At 47.9% G+C, this 15,327-nt stretch overlaps 1 protein-coding gene and 1 non-coding gene across 3 annotated transcripts; both read right to left on the reverse strand.

Annotated features, from left to right (window-relative positions):
• Positions 1 to 1,136: 1,136 nt before the first annotated feature.
• kif20a (kinesin family member 20A) lies at positions 1,137 to 13,100 on the reverse strand. 2 transcript variants are annotated; one of them, XM_049029195.1, is made up of 18 exons: positions 12,869 to 13,100; positions 11,331 to 11,513; positions 10,712 to 10,819; positions 9,024 to 9,143; positions 8,724 to 8,862; positions 7,153 to 7,328; positions 6,498 to 6,603; positions 6,207 to 6,416; positions 6,001 to 6,112; positions 5,841 to 5,915; positions 5,597 to 5,740; positions 5,141 to 5,465; positions 4,681 to 4,820; positions 4,478 to 4,580; positions 3,842 to 4,067; positions 3,214 to 3,305; positions 2,988 to 3,125; positions 1,137 to 2,641 (listed from the first exon to the last, which is right to left on the reverse strand). In XM_049029195.1, the coding sequence occupies exons 2-18, from the start codon at positions 11,502 to 11,504 to the stop codon at positions 2,297 to 2,299; spliced, it is 2,733 nt and encodes a 910-aa protein (XP_048885152.1). In that variant the 5' UTR covers positions 11,505 to 11,513; positions 12,869 to 13,100; the 3' UTR covers positions 1,137 to 2,296. The 2 variants fall into 2 exon arrangements, with proteins under 2 accessions (XP_048885152.1, XP_048885153.1); XM_049029196.1 differs by lacking the exon at positions 1,137 to 2,641 and adding an exon at positions 2,650 to 2,787.
• Positions 13,101 to 15,245: 2,145 nt separating this feature from the next.
• On the reverse strand, positions 15,246 to 15,318 carry trnaa-agc (transfer RNA alanine (anticodon AGC)). Its single transcript has one exon. It is a non-coding gene; the product is annotated as a tRNA-Ala (tRNA).
• Positions 15,319 to 15,327: the final 9 nt, after the last annotated feature.

Consider the following 15,327-nt stretch of genomic DNA (forward strand, 5'->3'; position numbering starts at 1 on the left):
TGCAGCACTAATTCGCTAATCTGACTAGCAAAGGCAGCTTTTATTATATACTAGAATCAGAGCAAATTCTGCTGTCATAACATGTTACAATGTTAAGTCTAGTTACCTAACTTGACAACACAGGACAAGGATGAGTAGCTATAGTCTGTTTGCAATACTGATATGCTCACTATGTATGGAGTTATGCATCTCAAGGTAGGGACTGGACCGTTTGACGCGGGACCTCCTCTCCCTCACAGAAAACAAGCATGTGCCTCTTTTTTGCCAGCTCTAAACTGTCTGTGCTCTCGAAAGCTGATGGACAGCGAAAATAGGAAGATGGGCCATGATCCAGATATCGTCGCCAATGCTACCGTATGCCTGTTACACCCTAAGGGAGGGCACTGAGGGGGGGTGGTGTTTACGCCATTCTTTATGATTATTCACAAAGCATGACTGGGACCTATTGATTTTCAATGGCTGGTAAATGTATCCACTGAGATAGAACAACTAATTAAAATCTCATTGGTTTAGTCTGAGGGGCAGTGCGGTAATCCTGTTGCCTCCCACCTCCTGTGTTGGGGGCTTCTGTGTGTAGAATTTGCCATTCCCCCCCCCCGTCACATGGGTTTCCTTTCACAGTCTGATGACATGCATTTAATCTAATTGGTGCCTCTAAATTGTTCATATACTATAGTTTTTTTTGTGCGTGTTTGTGCCCTGTGATGGACTGGCACGCCACCCGGAGTTGCACCAGCTTTTTGCCCAGTGCTGCTTGGGATTTGCTCCAGGCCCTCCTGGCCAGGATAAGCAAGTTAGATTGATGGAGGGATGTTTTACTCTGGAAAAAGAGGACACTAATAATTAAGTGGGCCGACTCCAATTCTCCTGGGAATGAAATGGTGATGTGGTCAGGAAGTTCCACTTTCCAGTCCATTTCAGACACGGCCACGATCACAGCACTCAGCTCGAGGACGGAGCTTATCAGTCCGCGTTACGCCTTTTAAGCTTCCATACGGCCTCCTCGTAGTGCGTGTGGACGGGCAGGGGGAGGCCACGTCCAAATCAGGGAAAGATTCAGTGTCCTCGAGATGTTCTTCACGCCTTCAGGCACGGCGCAGATGCGCCCTTTTGCGTCATAAAGAAACAACCCCATGTAACGCCACCAGCTTCACAGATTTTATGATAAACAACGGAAGACATCGGAGTATTTTACATGCATATTGCACAAAGAAGCAAGATGACCACATGCATATGAATGACAGAATATAGTGCTGAAAGGCAGCCCACAATTAAACGTTACATAAGAAAAAATTAACACGCAAACATTCATCAACCACCAACTCTGGATCCAAATAACACGCTTCCATGACAAACCATGATCTGGAAAAAATTGATAGATGAACATGGCAAATACAACAGGAAAATATATGTGTATGTAACAGTCTTGTAGCATTGATTTTTAGAAGCTAGGAAATCCTACAGCATCAACCCACAACCCTGATGAATACTCACTCGCCATTAAAAGTATAACGCATGTCTCTTACAGTCCCTGCTGAAGTTGGCCACACTGGCCCCAGATTCTTGGGGCATCATTTATTTAAAAGTGTCCGCACTCCTAACCCGGGACATACCTGAACGGTCAAACAGGCTGTTATACTCGTTTACTTACCTGTAAAGGAAATAGCATAGATTTGTTAGCTGGTTATGGAACATTAGTGAAAACCATTATCCTGCCAGTGATTTTCAGTCCTGCTCCGAGGGGGGGGGGGGGTCACGCAAAAATAATTCAAGAATTACTACTGCTCTTTGCGCAGGACTCAGGAAAATGATCCTGTATGTACTTAACATACATACATACAAATCTTTAGAAGGCCTCGGGGGACTCGCAAAAGGCTACAGAGGTCTTACTTCAGCGAATTAAAGGACCTGCAAGATCATTAGTGTTTGTGCGGATAAAGGCCAGAAAAGTTCAGTAAGGTACTTGTTCTGTAAAATGCGAGATCCGTTTTCAACACATGAACAGATGGTTGCCGAGGCAAAATAAAAAATAAAAAAAAAAGAGAAAAGAAAATGCTAAAAACCTTCCCTTATGCTGGATACGGTTTGCCTTTGGTTAATACAATGAGAACCTCAGGTCTGCATAGTAAATTGGTTTTAAGGGTATATACACTAAACACATGAAAGGGCAGATGGGTGCATGTAATATTCCTTTGGACTTTGTAATCAGATAAAAGAAAAAACACCCAGAATCCACCATCTGTCACAGGGGGCCGATGGGTGTTTAAGTATGGACGACCAGAAGGGGGCGGTAATGTTAAACAAAGCGCCGGTTTGCATTATGGGGGGAGCGGCTGGTTGGGGGGGAGTGCTGGCGCAGTCGCAGGACTCGGGAATAGGGCGTGGCCAAGGAGGTGGGGGTCCGGGGTGGCTGGGCACGTCCAGTAAACAGGGAGCGGAACAGGGCCCGCTTCCCCGGCCGCTGGTTCTCGCAGTCAGGTCCGGCACCCCCGCAACCTCGCTTCTTACAGGAGCCCGGGCTGGGGGGCACAGGCGCACTCGGGGGCAGCCGGGCCTGCATCTCCGCCAGGCTGTCCGTCTTCTTGCGCAGGTCCATCTTCACCAGGAGCAGGCTGTTCTGGAGGTCAGCCATGGCCTGGCACTGGGGGCGAGCAGGGCAGAATCGGAGGGGGGGGGGGGCAGAAGAGGGACAGGGGTTTAGTGGCGAAAAGAAGGGTGTTAAATAACAAGGGTAGAGATAGAGGAAGGTCAGAATCAGTCTGATGGAGATTCTGTCCTGCTTCATTACTGAGGTCATTTACACCAGGCAGAGTCAGGGGGCAGGTTACACAAAGTGAGAGTAAGGGAGAGAAAATAGACAGAACAAGACCATTAACACTGTAGGTAACACTCCCCCCGCATCACCAATTTTCATCCCGTTTTTAAAGCTTCCTCACTGTCTAATCTGAGCCCCTGACCAGCGGCTCTCGCATCGCCTGCCGCACTACCTGCTTGGCCAGCGTGTCGTCCGCGGCGGCCAGCACGTGACGCAGCCTCTCCCCACTGGTGTGCCGGCAACAAGCCCTCTCCGCCGACTGCAGGTCCACCCCCAGCCGCTGCAGGACCCCGCGCAGCTGGCGCAGGTTCTGGGGAAGCGGGGCGACAACATTTCAGAGCACATCCTCTTCCTGGGCCAATGGGTATGCGGGTGGGTACGGAGGGCAGGAGATGTACCTTCTGCCCGTCCTGCAGCTTGCGGTCCACGGCGGCCGTCAGGGTGCCTGTTGGGGCGGGCAGGCTGAGCAGGGCCTGGTGACGTCTTAGTTCTGTGGGGGGGGGCAGCACACAGCGGTGAGTGACAGCATGTGAAGAGCAGTGTCAGGGAGGCCAGGTTTTCAGCAGGACACGTTACTGAAGCTCTTTTTAGACACGACGCTTCATAAAAAGAGCAAAACATCTCTGTGCTCTCATCCACTCTTCCAGGCAGAAAGATCAGGATAGAAAAGCCTGGTTTGTTTTTTTTTTCCCGTCACCAGCAGACAAGCCCAGAAACATGACGGTGTGTTGGCAGCAATGAAAAAGCAGTAGGACGGATATGATTTCCTGTCCTGTATGCAACACACTGCCATGGGCGGTTCCCAGGCAAACCGTCTGTCCTGTAAAGTACCATCAGAAATGCTTAGACCTTCAACTACTTCAGGCACTGTAATGTAGATCCAAATATTCCAGCATGTTCAAAATGACTCAACAGCAGTATGACAGCAGTGAGGCTAAATTTATACCCCCCCCCCCCCCCCAATCTTTAGCTGTACCTACACATCACTAAACGCCAGCCGAAATCCAGGATGGTCAGTCCACTCACCCTGTGATTTCTCCAGCAGCTGTACCTGGCACAGATCCAGCTCAGCTCGCACCTTACTCAGCTCACTGCCTGCTGATGAAGATGAGAAAGACGTGGACGAAGAGGCAGCCAGGCGCTGCGAGCGTCGAGGGCCGTCCTGGCAGCTCGGCTGCTCCCTTTCACCAGACGCTGCTGCCTGGCTCTGCTGTAGTGCAGCGGTCAGAGCCTCAATCTGTTCCTCACGGTCCTGAGAGAATGGTGTTACGTAGGGCGTTACCACGGTCACTGTCGTACGCTCTGACTCACTGCAGCTGCCCCTCTCAATGCCTGACAGGATGGGCTTATGAAGGGCCCGTTACCACGGTCACTGTCGTATGCTCTGACTCACTGCAGCTGCCCCTCTCAATGCCTGACAGGATGGGCTTATGAAGGGCCCGTTACCACGGTCACTGTCGTACGCTCTGACTCACTGCAGCTGCCCCTCTCAATGCCTGACAGGATGGGCTTATGAAGGGCCCGTTACCACGGTCACTGTCGTACGCTCTGACTCACTGCAGCTGCTCCACTCCTGCCTGTGCGACTACGGAGAGGCTGAGTCACGTAGCTGCCTGCATGTGCTCTCGGTTACGGATGTCACAGCGGGGTGTGGACTCCTACCTCTATCTCCTCTGTGTAGAACCGCTTCAGGCTTGTCTGGAGGTTGCTGACCTTCTCCTCGTACTTCTCCTCCATCAAGGCTCTCTCCGTCTCCAGCGTCTCGCTGTGGAGGGGGACGGGGGGGGTTAGGGATGGGGCGGGATCACGCTGCCCAGGTGGAGCTTGTGGCTACATTAACTCTGACCCTACTCCTTCCTGCATACCTGAAGTCCTTCTCCATGCGAGTGATGACCTCCATCATCTCGCTGCAGACCTGCTCTCTCACGGTGGCCTCCAGTTCCTCCTTCTCCCTCCTCTGCCTGTACACCTCCGCCTTCAACACCTCGATGGCTCGCAGCAGCGCCTGGAGGAGATGGAATGATCCATGTGAGAGATGTGGAAAGACAGCAAATATGGGGGGGGGGGTTTGGCAGCATGGTGGCTCAGTGGGAAGGACTGCTGCATTTCAACCTCCAGGATTGAGGGTTCAAATCCCTCTGGTTCTTCTGTCCTTTGAAGCTTACATGTTCTCCCTGTGTCACATGTTCAGTTCCCCCCCCAACAACAGTCCAAAGGTGTCTCTGAATTGCCCATAGTGAGATGTATGCAAGCGCGCTGTGGTGGGCTGGCATCCTCTTCAGGGGGCACCCTGCATTGCGCCCCCTGCTGGCTGGGGGGACTGACCTCTGAATCAAACATGGTGATGTCGCCCTCCTCATCCTCACTGCATTCGTCTTCCTCCCCCTCCTCTAGCGTGGTGTTGCCCGCCCGCATGGCATGCTCACGCAGCAGGGCCTGGATGTAGGCCACGCGCGACTTGGTGGCCGGCCCATGGACCAGCTGTGTGGCGATGGCTGAGAACTTGAGAGCCTGCAGTGTCTCATCGTAGGTGGAGGCACAGGGGTTGATGTTGACCACCATGCAGGAGTGCCCGCGGCCACAGAAGAAGCCCTGCAGCACCCGCGTCAGCTTGCTGTCCCTGAACGGCACCACCAGGGGAGGCCGTGACCTGCAACCGGGGGGAGGGTACACAAAATGGGGAGCTTAACGTTTACAGTGGGGGTCCTGTTTTTCAGACGACATCTGTGACGACATATGGTTGTGTGACCTAGCGGGGTCAGAGTACCCACAGCTACATACTTGTTGGACTGGTTGTGCCGCAGTGCAGAGATGCAGCGGCCCAGCGTGTGCAGTGACGTGTTGATGTTGTTGGCCTCCTTCATCCGCTCGCCGCTGCTCTGGTCCTTGCAGCGCTCGGAGCCAGCCAAGTCGCACACCGTCAGCCTGGAGCAGATAGGGGAGGACAGTGGGAAGGCTTTAGGATGATCTCGGCATGAAGGGGGCAGGGCCAAGGAAAGGGGGCGTGGTCTCAGGGGTAACTCACTCGCTGATGCGGGTTCCCTTTCCCAGCTGCATCTCAGGGTGGACGTGCAGGATGCGGATGGAGAAGATGCTGTGGCTATAAAGAGAGAAAGCCTTCGAGATCCATATCCTTCTGCCAGGAGCTCAGCAGGGAAACATGGTCGTGAAGCCGGTCGGCTCACCTGCGGCTGGAATTATGATTAAGGTGGGTGCTGGCAAAGCTCTGGTTTCGACGGCCAACCCTCAGAAGCTTCCAGGCCTCCTCGGCACTGCGCACCTGGACCCAGGTGAGATCTGGGCGTGGCCAAAAAAAAACAAGGAAAGGTTCAGAATTGACTGTGGAGTCGGAAAGGTGTGTTAGAGCGCGCCTGTGTGGTAGGCGGCTTACCCTTGACGTAGGGGTTTCCGTGACGATCGTCACTCAGCCGCAGTGTGGCTCTCTTCCTGGACAGCAGTGCCGACGATTCCAACAGATCGTACAGAAACTCGTTGTAGATCTCGAAGAATGACACCCATACCGAAAACTGGACCCCCTCCTCGAGGTCGGACCCTCCGCTGTGGGACAGGCTGTCCACGTCCAGGCACACACTGTCCGAGTCTGCAGGACGGGACGTGGTTGAAGGGTCAGCAGGGCACTTATGGCTCGGCTCCACCTCCAAAGCGCCTTACGTTTCCTCACCCTCCAGCTGGGTGGCCATAGAGCTGACAGACGAGACGCCCCCGAAGCCGCTGTCGTAGCTGACGCCTCCTCGTAGACGGGACTGCTGGGAAGTCGCTCCTTCCTCCTGAAAGCGGAGGGAAGTGGAAAGTACAGAGTCTCTCTTCGGTCATGAGTTTGGGGCTAGTCTGGGACTGGGTATTAAGACTTGTGTTGCACAAATATATCAGATCATCTGCAGAGAAACATTCCTTGCTTTCACAGATAATCTTCCCCTGCACACTCTCCCTCTTTCATTGCTTTTGCTAGCTTATTACCTAGTCATTTCTTCGGCAAGCTAGCTGATTTTGTAGGGTTTCATGCAACTGCCACTCTATGTTCCTCCAGACTTGAGGTAGTTTTCCTTACACAAAAGGGCAGAAGGAACAATGATTTGCTCTCTCTCTGAACTAATCAAATTGCAGAGGAGGTGGGACCAATACATGTGATTGGTTGGTCCCCTCCTCTAGTTGCTTAGACCCACCTCCTCTACAATCTGATTGGTTATCTCCGTGGCCATTTTTCATTCTTCCCTCAGAATAATTTTGTGCAAGTAAAAAATCCCATGAGTTTCCTCCAGCCCTGCTTACCCTATAAAAGGACCCCAATGTCCAGTTCCCCCACAGATCCACCATACCTCTTTCAGCAGGAAGTCTCTGCGTATCTCCTCAGCCCGCACCTCGCTGCTGTCCAGCCAGCGCACCTCCTGACACAGGACAGGCTTCAGGTCCATGGCGCCATAGAGCCGACCCTGCAGCTTGCCGAAGATGGACACCAGCGATCGGGGAAGCAGCCCTGCCTCCAATCCCGTGCCTGCGCAGGAACGGCAAGCATGTGTAACAATGCAAGTCGAAAGTGGGCAGACCTCAACTGGCAACAAATTTCACAATCAACAGAGACACGACCAGGTCGGCAAGCCATACAGGGTTCTTGCACTAACTTTTAATCAAATTGTGTTCTTTTTAATGCAGTAGTCCCCCTGAATACATGGCTTACCATGGTCTGAAAACAACTTGCAAAATGTATAATTTTCAGTGTTCCTTTGAGGAGTATAAAAGTATGATTTTCATTGCTCCATCATCTTTTGAGAATCAGCATCAAAACATTCAATTCCTTTTGATTGAGAGAACACAATACTGTATAATAATGTAAAATGCGTTTATTCCTGTATTTCATATTGGTAATGTGTTACTGTATCATTACCATACATAACTACACAGAAATCATGTTAAATATGGGGTCCAGATGGTTTGCTATTATCTGCAGTGTTTGCTATCCACGGATACGGGAGGGAGACGACTGTACCTTTAATGCCTCAACGACAATAGAAATTCCCACAGCAGAACACACTCAAAGTCAAGCATGTCCCTTTTTGATTGGTGCAGAAATTAAACATGGATGCCAACGTTCAATGGCGGCTGCATTTTAATGAATGTGGTGATAACGGCTCAGTAGGTTTGCAGTTTACGCTCTGCCTCAGGTGAATGATTTGGCACAAACTGAATCAGGGAACTCGCTTACAAAACCCGAGTGGGCCTCACTGGAATTATATGCCTGGTGGTGAATTATGAGATAGAGACGCCCAGAACCGCAGCCTTCAGAGTTACTGCTTTGCTGCCCTTCATCTGAGGTCCAGCAGGAGCTGCAGACGAGCAGCAGCAGCTGGTGCTGATCCATCATAAGGTCTCACGTGTGCCGTCTGCACGTCTGACGTCTAGCAGGCTGTAAGTGTTCCTGAAGCTTCATCAGCACGAAACCACCACATCCAGTCAGAATGTCTTTTAACGCATTTCTGCACCCAGCCTTAAAGCGACTGCTTGTTGGTGCCAACCACAGTCTCAGTACTTTTCAGCCTTTTTGTCAAATTAGCATTTAATGGCCTGTTTCCCACTTAAGATTAAAATTGAATTTATTGATCCCAGGGGGAAACCCTGGGATCAAAATTCTTCTTACAACAATAAGAACGCAAAGTAAGCAGAAGAGATTTAAGGAACACGAACCCACAAAAATCCACAATGAAGCAATTTAATAAATTGAGCTCTATTCTGGTCGTATAGGCACAATTACTCAAATTAGTCTTTAAGCAACATTGCAGAATGTTACAGCTCATAAAAATTGAACCTAACAAATTATGGAAATCAAGTTCAAGACGTTTTCAGATTTTAATGAGCACAGGTGCCGTGAGATATAGAGCGCTCCATGTCTCACCCTGGATGGTGTAGGTCTTCCCAGAGTTAGTAACACCGTATGTGTACAGCAGCCTGTTCTCTCCACGCAGGACATCCCGGACGGTGTCCTTCATGGTACGGTCATAAAACTCCTGCTGTGTCGTGTTGGGAGCAGAAATCTGCAACAGCGTCAGAGGTTATCAGCTCCTCTTCTCCCATCACCGTGAGCTCCACACGTGGCATTAAACCGGCAGGCTTGCGCGCCCTCTCCTCGGCCGCCCCAGAGCAGTACGCCATTCTGCCAGCCCTCGAGAGCATGCGAGCCCTGAAACTGCCTTACTTGCGTGAAAGTAAACTTGTGCGTGTTCTGTCCGACTCCCCTCTCGCTGCTTTTCATGCTGAAGGAGTCTTTAGGAGCTCTGAGAATTAAGGTCTCCTCATCCTGGACATACACAGAGCGCTGGAGGCCAAGACAAAACAGGGGGAAAGGGGTGAAGGATGCACACATTCATCACAACTGTCACAGGGAGCCAAAGGCACCAGACGCGAATTCAGATGTGATCTTCCTGTCAAACAGCTTCATACATGCTTTGCATCTTGGATTCCGTTAACATTTGGGATCCTTAGCCAACCAGCTGCAATATTTGGGATTGGCAAGCCAAGCAGGTGAAAACCTGCATTTCCCCACTGAGAGAGTCGTAAATTACAAGGTAGCCTACATCAGTATCTCTTGCTGGAGATTAATCAAGCGTGCACTCCACAGATTCACCCACACTGCTTGGTTTGGGATGTTGCTCTTCAATGTCTGTCCTGTGCACGTTCTGGCACTGATAACTAGCTCACATCGGTGAATGAATAAGTAAATACATGGAAATACACGTTTTTTTTTTTTAAAGAATACATAGTAGGCCACTCTGTTGCAAGTCTGAAAACACAAATAATTCCATGTTTTCCTTTTTCTATAGTTATCCATACTTAGAAAACACCAAAATCAAATCCCATACTTTTTAGTACGGTGTAGGATCCCCGCGTCACTCATACTGCTGCACTTTTGCACATCCATCATACTCAGACATACACCCTTGTGCAAACTGAAACAAGTTGTCGCATCTGTATGCAGGCAGACTGAACAGTTAAGATAGACATTACGTTAGTCTAGTTAGTTATGTTAATTCATACTTATCACCTTGGGTCCGGATTCAGGATCCAGTGGATTGATAAAAAATTGTATGGGAATAACCCAGGATGGGGCACCAATCCATCACAGGGCACAGAAACCATTCGTGGCTATGGGGAATTTGGCAACTCCAATTAACCTCAGCAAGATTTTGACTGTGGTGGGAAACCAGAGTATGCAGAGGGAACCGCACGATAATACGATGAGGCGCCGGATCCCCCGAGCATTCACATGAAACATACATGGATGGCTGAAGCACAGTCATATCACCCAGTCTTAACCCCACCTGAGCAGGCCTGCCAGTCTGTGGGCACAGTGCCTCCTCTGTCCACCCACTCAGCTCTAACCCCACCTGAGCAGGCCTGCCAGTCTGTGGACACAGTGCCTCCTCTGTCCATCCACTCAGTCCTAACCCCACCTGAGCAGGCCTGCCAGTCTGCGGGCACAGTGACTCCTCTGTCCATCCACTCAGCTCTAACCCCAGCTGAGCAGGCCTGCCAGTCTGCGGGCACAGTGACTCCTCTGTCCATCCACCCAACCCTAACCCCACCCCCGCAGGCCTGCCAGTCTGTGGGCACAGTGTCTCCTCTGTCCACCCACTCAGTCCTAACCCCACCTGAGCAGGCCTGCCAGTCTGTGGACACAGTGCCTCCTCTGTCCATCCACTCAGTGTTCTCTCGGCTCTGTTGGTTGTGCAAACCAGCAGGTCCCAGGTCACTGCATGGATGTCTGTGACAACTTGTTCCAATTAATTTGCACAAGGGAGTGCTGTGTTTATTATGCGCATCCTGTCAGTTATGATTTGTTGCAGCAGTAGGAAGCATCTTGAATCTCGCAGGCTGGTGGGTTACCTGGTCCTCTCCCCGGGCCTTCTCTCCCTCGGCGAGCGGGCGAATACGCAGGTACACCTTGACCTTCTCTGATCTTCTGTCACCTTCTACAATCTCTCCCACCTTCACCTGCTCCACCAGAACCACACAAGGGACACGGCACTTAAAGACGCCATTTTCTGACACTTTTAAAGAGGTTGACAGGGAGAACGACGTCGGATATGTAATTGGATTATGGACAAAGTTATCCTGAAGGAATCAAAATATTAAGAGGTTGGGGTTTTTTTTTTTTGTATGAAACGGTTTGTGAAAAATGAGAGCATAAATCGATGTGTGAAATAAAGGGATTTATTGTGAGGCCAGTGCTGCTGGCAGTGTGATGAATTAGAGAGGTTTACACAAATAAAGCCCGGACTGCCTCAAGCTCCAAAACAGAGGGAGAAAAGTCAAAGAGTCAGGCTATTCAATTAGACAAATTGGTTTTGTGATGTCTTTTTAGATTATAAATACTGTTAAAGTGGAAGGTCGAACCTAAATGCCAGGCACAGTAACATGGAGCCCGGGAGACAGCAGTAATAGGCCATTTCCGACCGAAACACACGGATCTCACGTCTCGCCTGGAGGGTCCCTGGGTTTCTACCTCAGCTCCCGTTTTGCGAGTTTCTGGACCAGGGAAGATGACCGAGACTTCGGGCAAAGCAGTGCCGCAGCGCCCGGGGAAGCCTCCGAAGTCCGCTGCCGTGGACTCGAACACTGCAGCACCGTCCTCCTCATCCGAAAGCAGGCCGCGGGGAGATGCCAAATGTGCTGCCATGGCAACCACCTAAAGTCAACAGTCGGGGATATGGAAGACATTAGGAACGTGTTCCCAGTTGTATTGCCCTTCTAAATGAATTGCAAACAAAACCCGAGTGAAATGACAGCCTCTGAACACACTCCAAGCAAAGGAGGAGGAGAGGGGGATCAACGTGCAGTCACACCTTAACGATCAACTATACCTTTAATTCAAAAGGCAATTATCACCAACTTCACATCTAGAATTGTAATCAAGCATGCATTTGCTTTAAATTATAAATGAATTGGTGCTCTTGGGAAAACAAAAAACAAGCAACACTTCACTGACTTAAACTTCGTGAGTGTGGAAGGTGTCTGCAGATAAACAGCCACTGCCCCCTCTCCACCTTAAACATTTTAGGAGGAATATCGACTTTAATCTAGGACGACCAGATGATCCACGTCAGGAAGGACACTGAGCTAGGACAGGATTTGTAAACCACCCTTTCAGTTAAAAGTACCTGGATTTAACTTTAGAACTGAGGTCTTGCTGTGTGCTGATTGGTCAGTCTTCTATAATCAAGCATGTGTCACTAACGTTAATACCAAACATAGGGATGGAACTATTAATCAAGGAAACAAACCAGCCAAAGCACAATAACCTATTTATTGAGCCTTTTAAAGTAGTTTGTAAAACCTGAAGTAGCTCGAAGTGTCCATTCAGACATGGAAGGGCTTGTCAGACCATAATCGGAATCAGTTCCGCCATATCAAAGTATCCGGAAGTTAATTACAATGATACGATAAGAGCGAAGCTTGGGTCAGTATGCAGTGTGAACCACTTTTTCCTGTGTCGGTTTGTGTTCCTTGACACCGACATGATCACTGGGTCTGCCACGGGATTGAACCCGGCCACTTTCCAGAGAGACAGAGCCATACACCGCAGTACGAAGAAACACGTGGTCGCGCATTTATGGCTAATACATCCGTATGAAACGTAGGCGACAGGAGAGTTTGAAATGCACCTTCATTAGGCTAAGAACACTCCCTCATACTCAGCGAAAAGGCGTTAACATAGCCAGCTACCAATGCAACTGATCGCCACCATAGCAAAACCTGATTTGCAAGAACCTACAAGTTTAATGGGCAAGTCGGGGTAAACTATCAACGAGTTTAAAAAAAGAAAAAAAGAAAGAAAAAGCACATCAGCAAAATGTCAGCGACAAAACTTGTCTGCTGTTGTTGGTTATTGGCATCCACAAACAAAACATAAAGACATTAAAACAACATTTCTAGCCAGACAGTTACAACTAATCACATCAAATATTTACCATCCTTTAAATAATAAAACAATACTGCAACAATACAAAGTAACTTTGGCTCTATGAAGAAGTCGATACTCACTTTCTCTGTTGAATTTAATATAATCTCGCCAGGTGATCTATAGTTAAAATCTCTCCTCGGGGCATTCACCACTTATTGAAGTGGTTTTATTCGATAAAAGAAAATGAAACAAAACAAAAAATATATATTTGCAGCACTGTTGTTATGTATATCCCCCGCCACACGTATTCTTCACAGAGCCCTGCTCTCAGTACGAACACATAGCGAATCCTGCAGAATGAAGTGCGCGACCCCAGCGGGCTTCCTATTGGCCTTCAGACACCCAACCAATTCAAACATCGCGCGCCGGCGGCGAGACCAATCACCGTGTAAGGTGAGTGCCATTGTCCAATGGCGAGGCTCAAAGCGGAAGCGAGTCACTTAAATGTTTTGTTGAAAGGAGCTGTTTCACGTTCTTGCTTAGGCACATTGGCTTATATGGGCGCATATATGATGAGCGACATGGGTAGAAGACCGGGGTTTCTGCTCTGCAAAACGTTTACCTGGCGTGTTATGTGTTTAATTAGAGTCCTTAGTATGTCGTTACAACAGTAACGGAAGGTCCCGAGTCAATGAATAGGAGCGTGTTTTCATAAAAAACGTAACCATAGGCATGCGGCACAGTCCGTATTCCTAAGGCATATTCTTTTTCTTTTCTTAAATAACTCCCAGTTCTGTCGTATATATACTGTTTTTTTGTCATTGAAAACCTGTTTTGCATACTTAAAATGGATAACGTTTCAATTGCTTAAATCTGGAGTAGTCATACCTTTAAATATTAAAGTATATATTATTGTAATCCCCGCGACCCTGTAGGATAAGCGGTTTGCAAAAATGGGTGGATGGACGGATATTATTGCAACGACTGACATTGTTACAACTAAGGCTATAAAATGTGCATTTTGATACCCTACGTACATTTTTCATTTGATTGATTTGTATTTATTTTTTTTTTGTGGAAAAAAGGTTGAAAACGTTCAGATTTTTTATTTGAATGCCTAACCAATAGTCAATTCCGTGCGCATTGAATAATGTGAAATTATAGCAATCCTGTCATAACATTTTAGACTTTATAGTTGAATAGTGCACAATACCAAGCCTGTTTCAGTAATGTTTTACAAGCCTTCATTCGTATTCACAATAATACAGGGCCAATTGGTCCGTTATTGACTTGGCTGCAGTTTAGAAACCACAACAAGGCCAATAGGGAGACATTTTTGCGGTTTACCTTGAACAGCGGGTTTAGAAGAAATCGTTAGATTTTATATAGATTTCGAGTCCCCAAATCAGATTTTATTAATTTCTCGTTTAACACTCCAACCATATTTATGTGGTAAGTATTATTATAAACTCCCCTTTACCGCAGCCCTGCATTAGTGCAGAAGTCTACACAAGATTCCCCTCTATTAGACCTTTTTATGGTCAGATTGTGAAGGACCGCACGACTGACAGTGGTGTTACTGTCTCATTGTGTGGAGTGGATTTATTTCTCAGGCACACAGCGGCTCCCCTATACGCTATAATTGTCCTCTCAATGAAGCAGCGGGTTTTCCTGTGGCTTTTGTTAAACCGTAACTGAAGGTGGAAAGAGATTATCTTTCTTTTTTCATTTTATTGCAGATGAATGGAATATATGGAAAACGATCAGACACCAATTAACATTACGGAAATGTAATGCTATGTTCACCCACTCTATACCGGTAGCGCAGATTTCAAAATACATATGGCACTGTGTTTGCCTAAATCAGGGGTTTAAGCGTGGGGTGTAGAGAATTTGTTTGTGTTGCTCATGAAAAGCGCAGTATTATGTGGCTAATAGTGAAAGTACATTCGCATATCTCCTAGTCCCCAGTTTATTTTGCTTGCGACCTATATTCGAGTTTCTTTAAATTCTCATAATACTATAGATTTTTACTATAATGCACTGTGTATATATAGTATTATGTGAATTTATATATAGTATTTAGTAGTTTGCAGTGTATTTTAATGTTTCTTGCTTAAATTAATATCTACTAATTAATCAGGCAGTAATTAATGTGTGAAATGTGCTCCATATTCTATATTTCATAAAAGTGCACGATGTACAAATACATTAACAGTTTAAAGTAGTTTCCAAGAAATACATTTTGGAGGATGTGGGCATCGATCCCAGGCAACATTCGGTTGATTATAAATATCAATAATAAGTAGTATTAGGACAGCCAAATCACATAAATTAAAGATCATTATCCAGATAATAACATAGAAACAGTAAGTCATCTACAAATTTTGCTGGCACGGTGAGAAACGGAAGAAGGACTGTGAGCTGATTGGTAAGTGATGGAAGCAAAACAAAGCTATATCATTGACTTTCGCAGTAAAAAAAAAATAAAATAGTAGTCTGCATGAAAACTGTCTGTGGAGGATGCGGGCATCGATCCCGCTACCTCTCGCATGCTAAGCGAGCGCTCTACCATTTGAGCTAATCCCCCATCTCGACA

The sequence above is a fragment of the Brienomyrus brachyistius genome, chromosome 10 (assembly GCF_023856365.1).
Source record: "Brienomyrus brachyistius isolate T26 chromosome 10, BBRACH_0.4, whole genome shotgun sequence".
Lineage (NCBI taxonomy): Eukaryota > Metazoa > Chordata > Actinopteri > Osteoglossiformes > Mormyridae > Brienomyrus > Brienomyrus brachyistius.

Excerpts from the sequence above, each read along its gene's own strand:
- kif20a (XM_049029195.1), bottom strand. The coding sequence starts at position 11,504 with ATGGCAGCACATTTGGCATCTCCCCGCGGCCTGCTTTCGGATGAGGAG. Across the intron at positions 9,144-10,711 it reads AGGCCCGGGGAGAGGACCAG|CGCTCTGTGTATGTCCAGGA; the intron begins GTAACCCACCAG and ends CTTGGCCTCCAG. Across the intron at positions 3,126-3,213 it reads AGCTGCAGGACGGGCAGAAG|AACCTGCGCCAGCTGCGCGG; the intron begins GTACATCTCCTG and ends CCGCTTCCCCAG.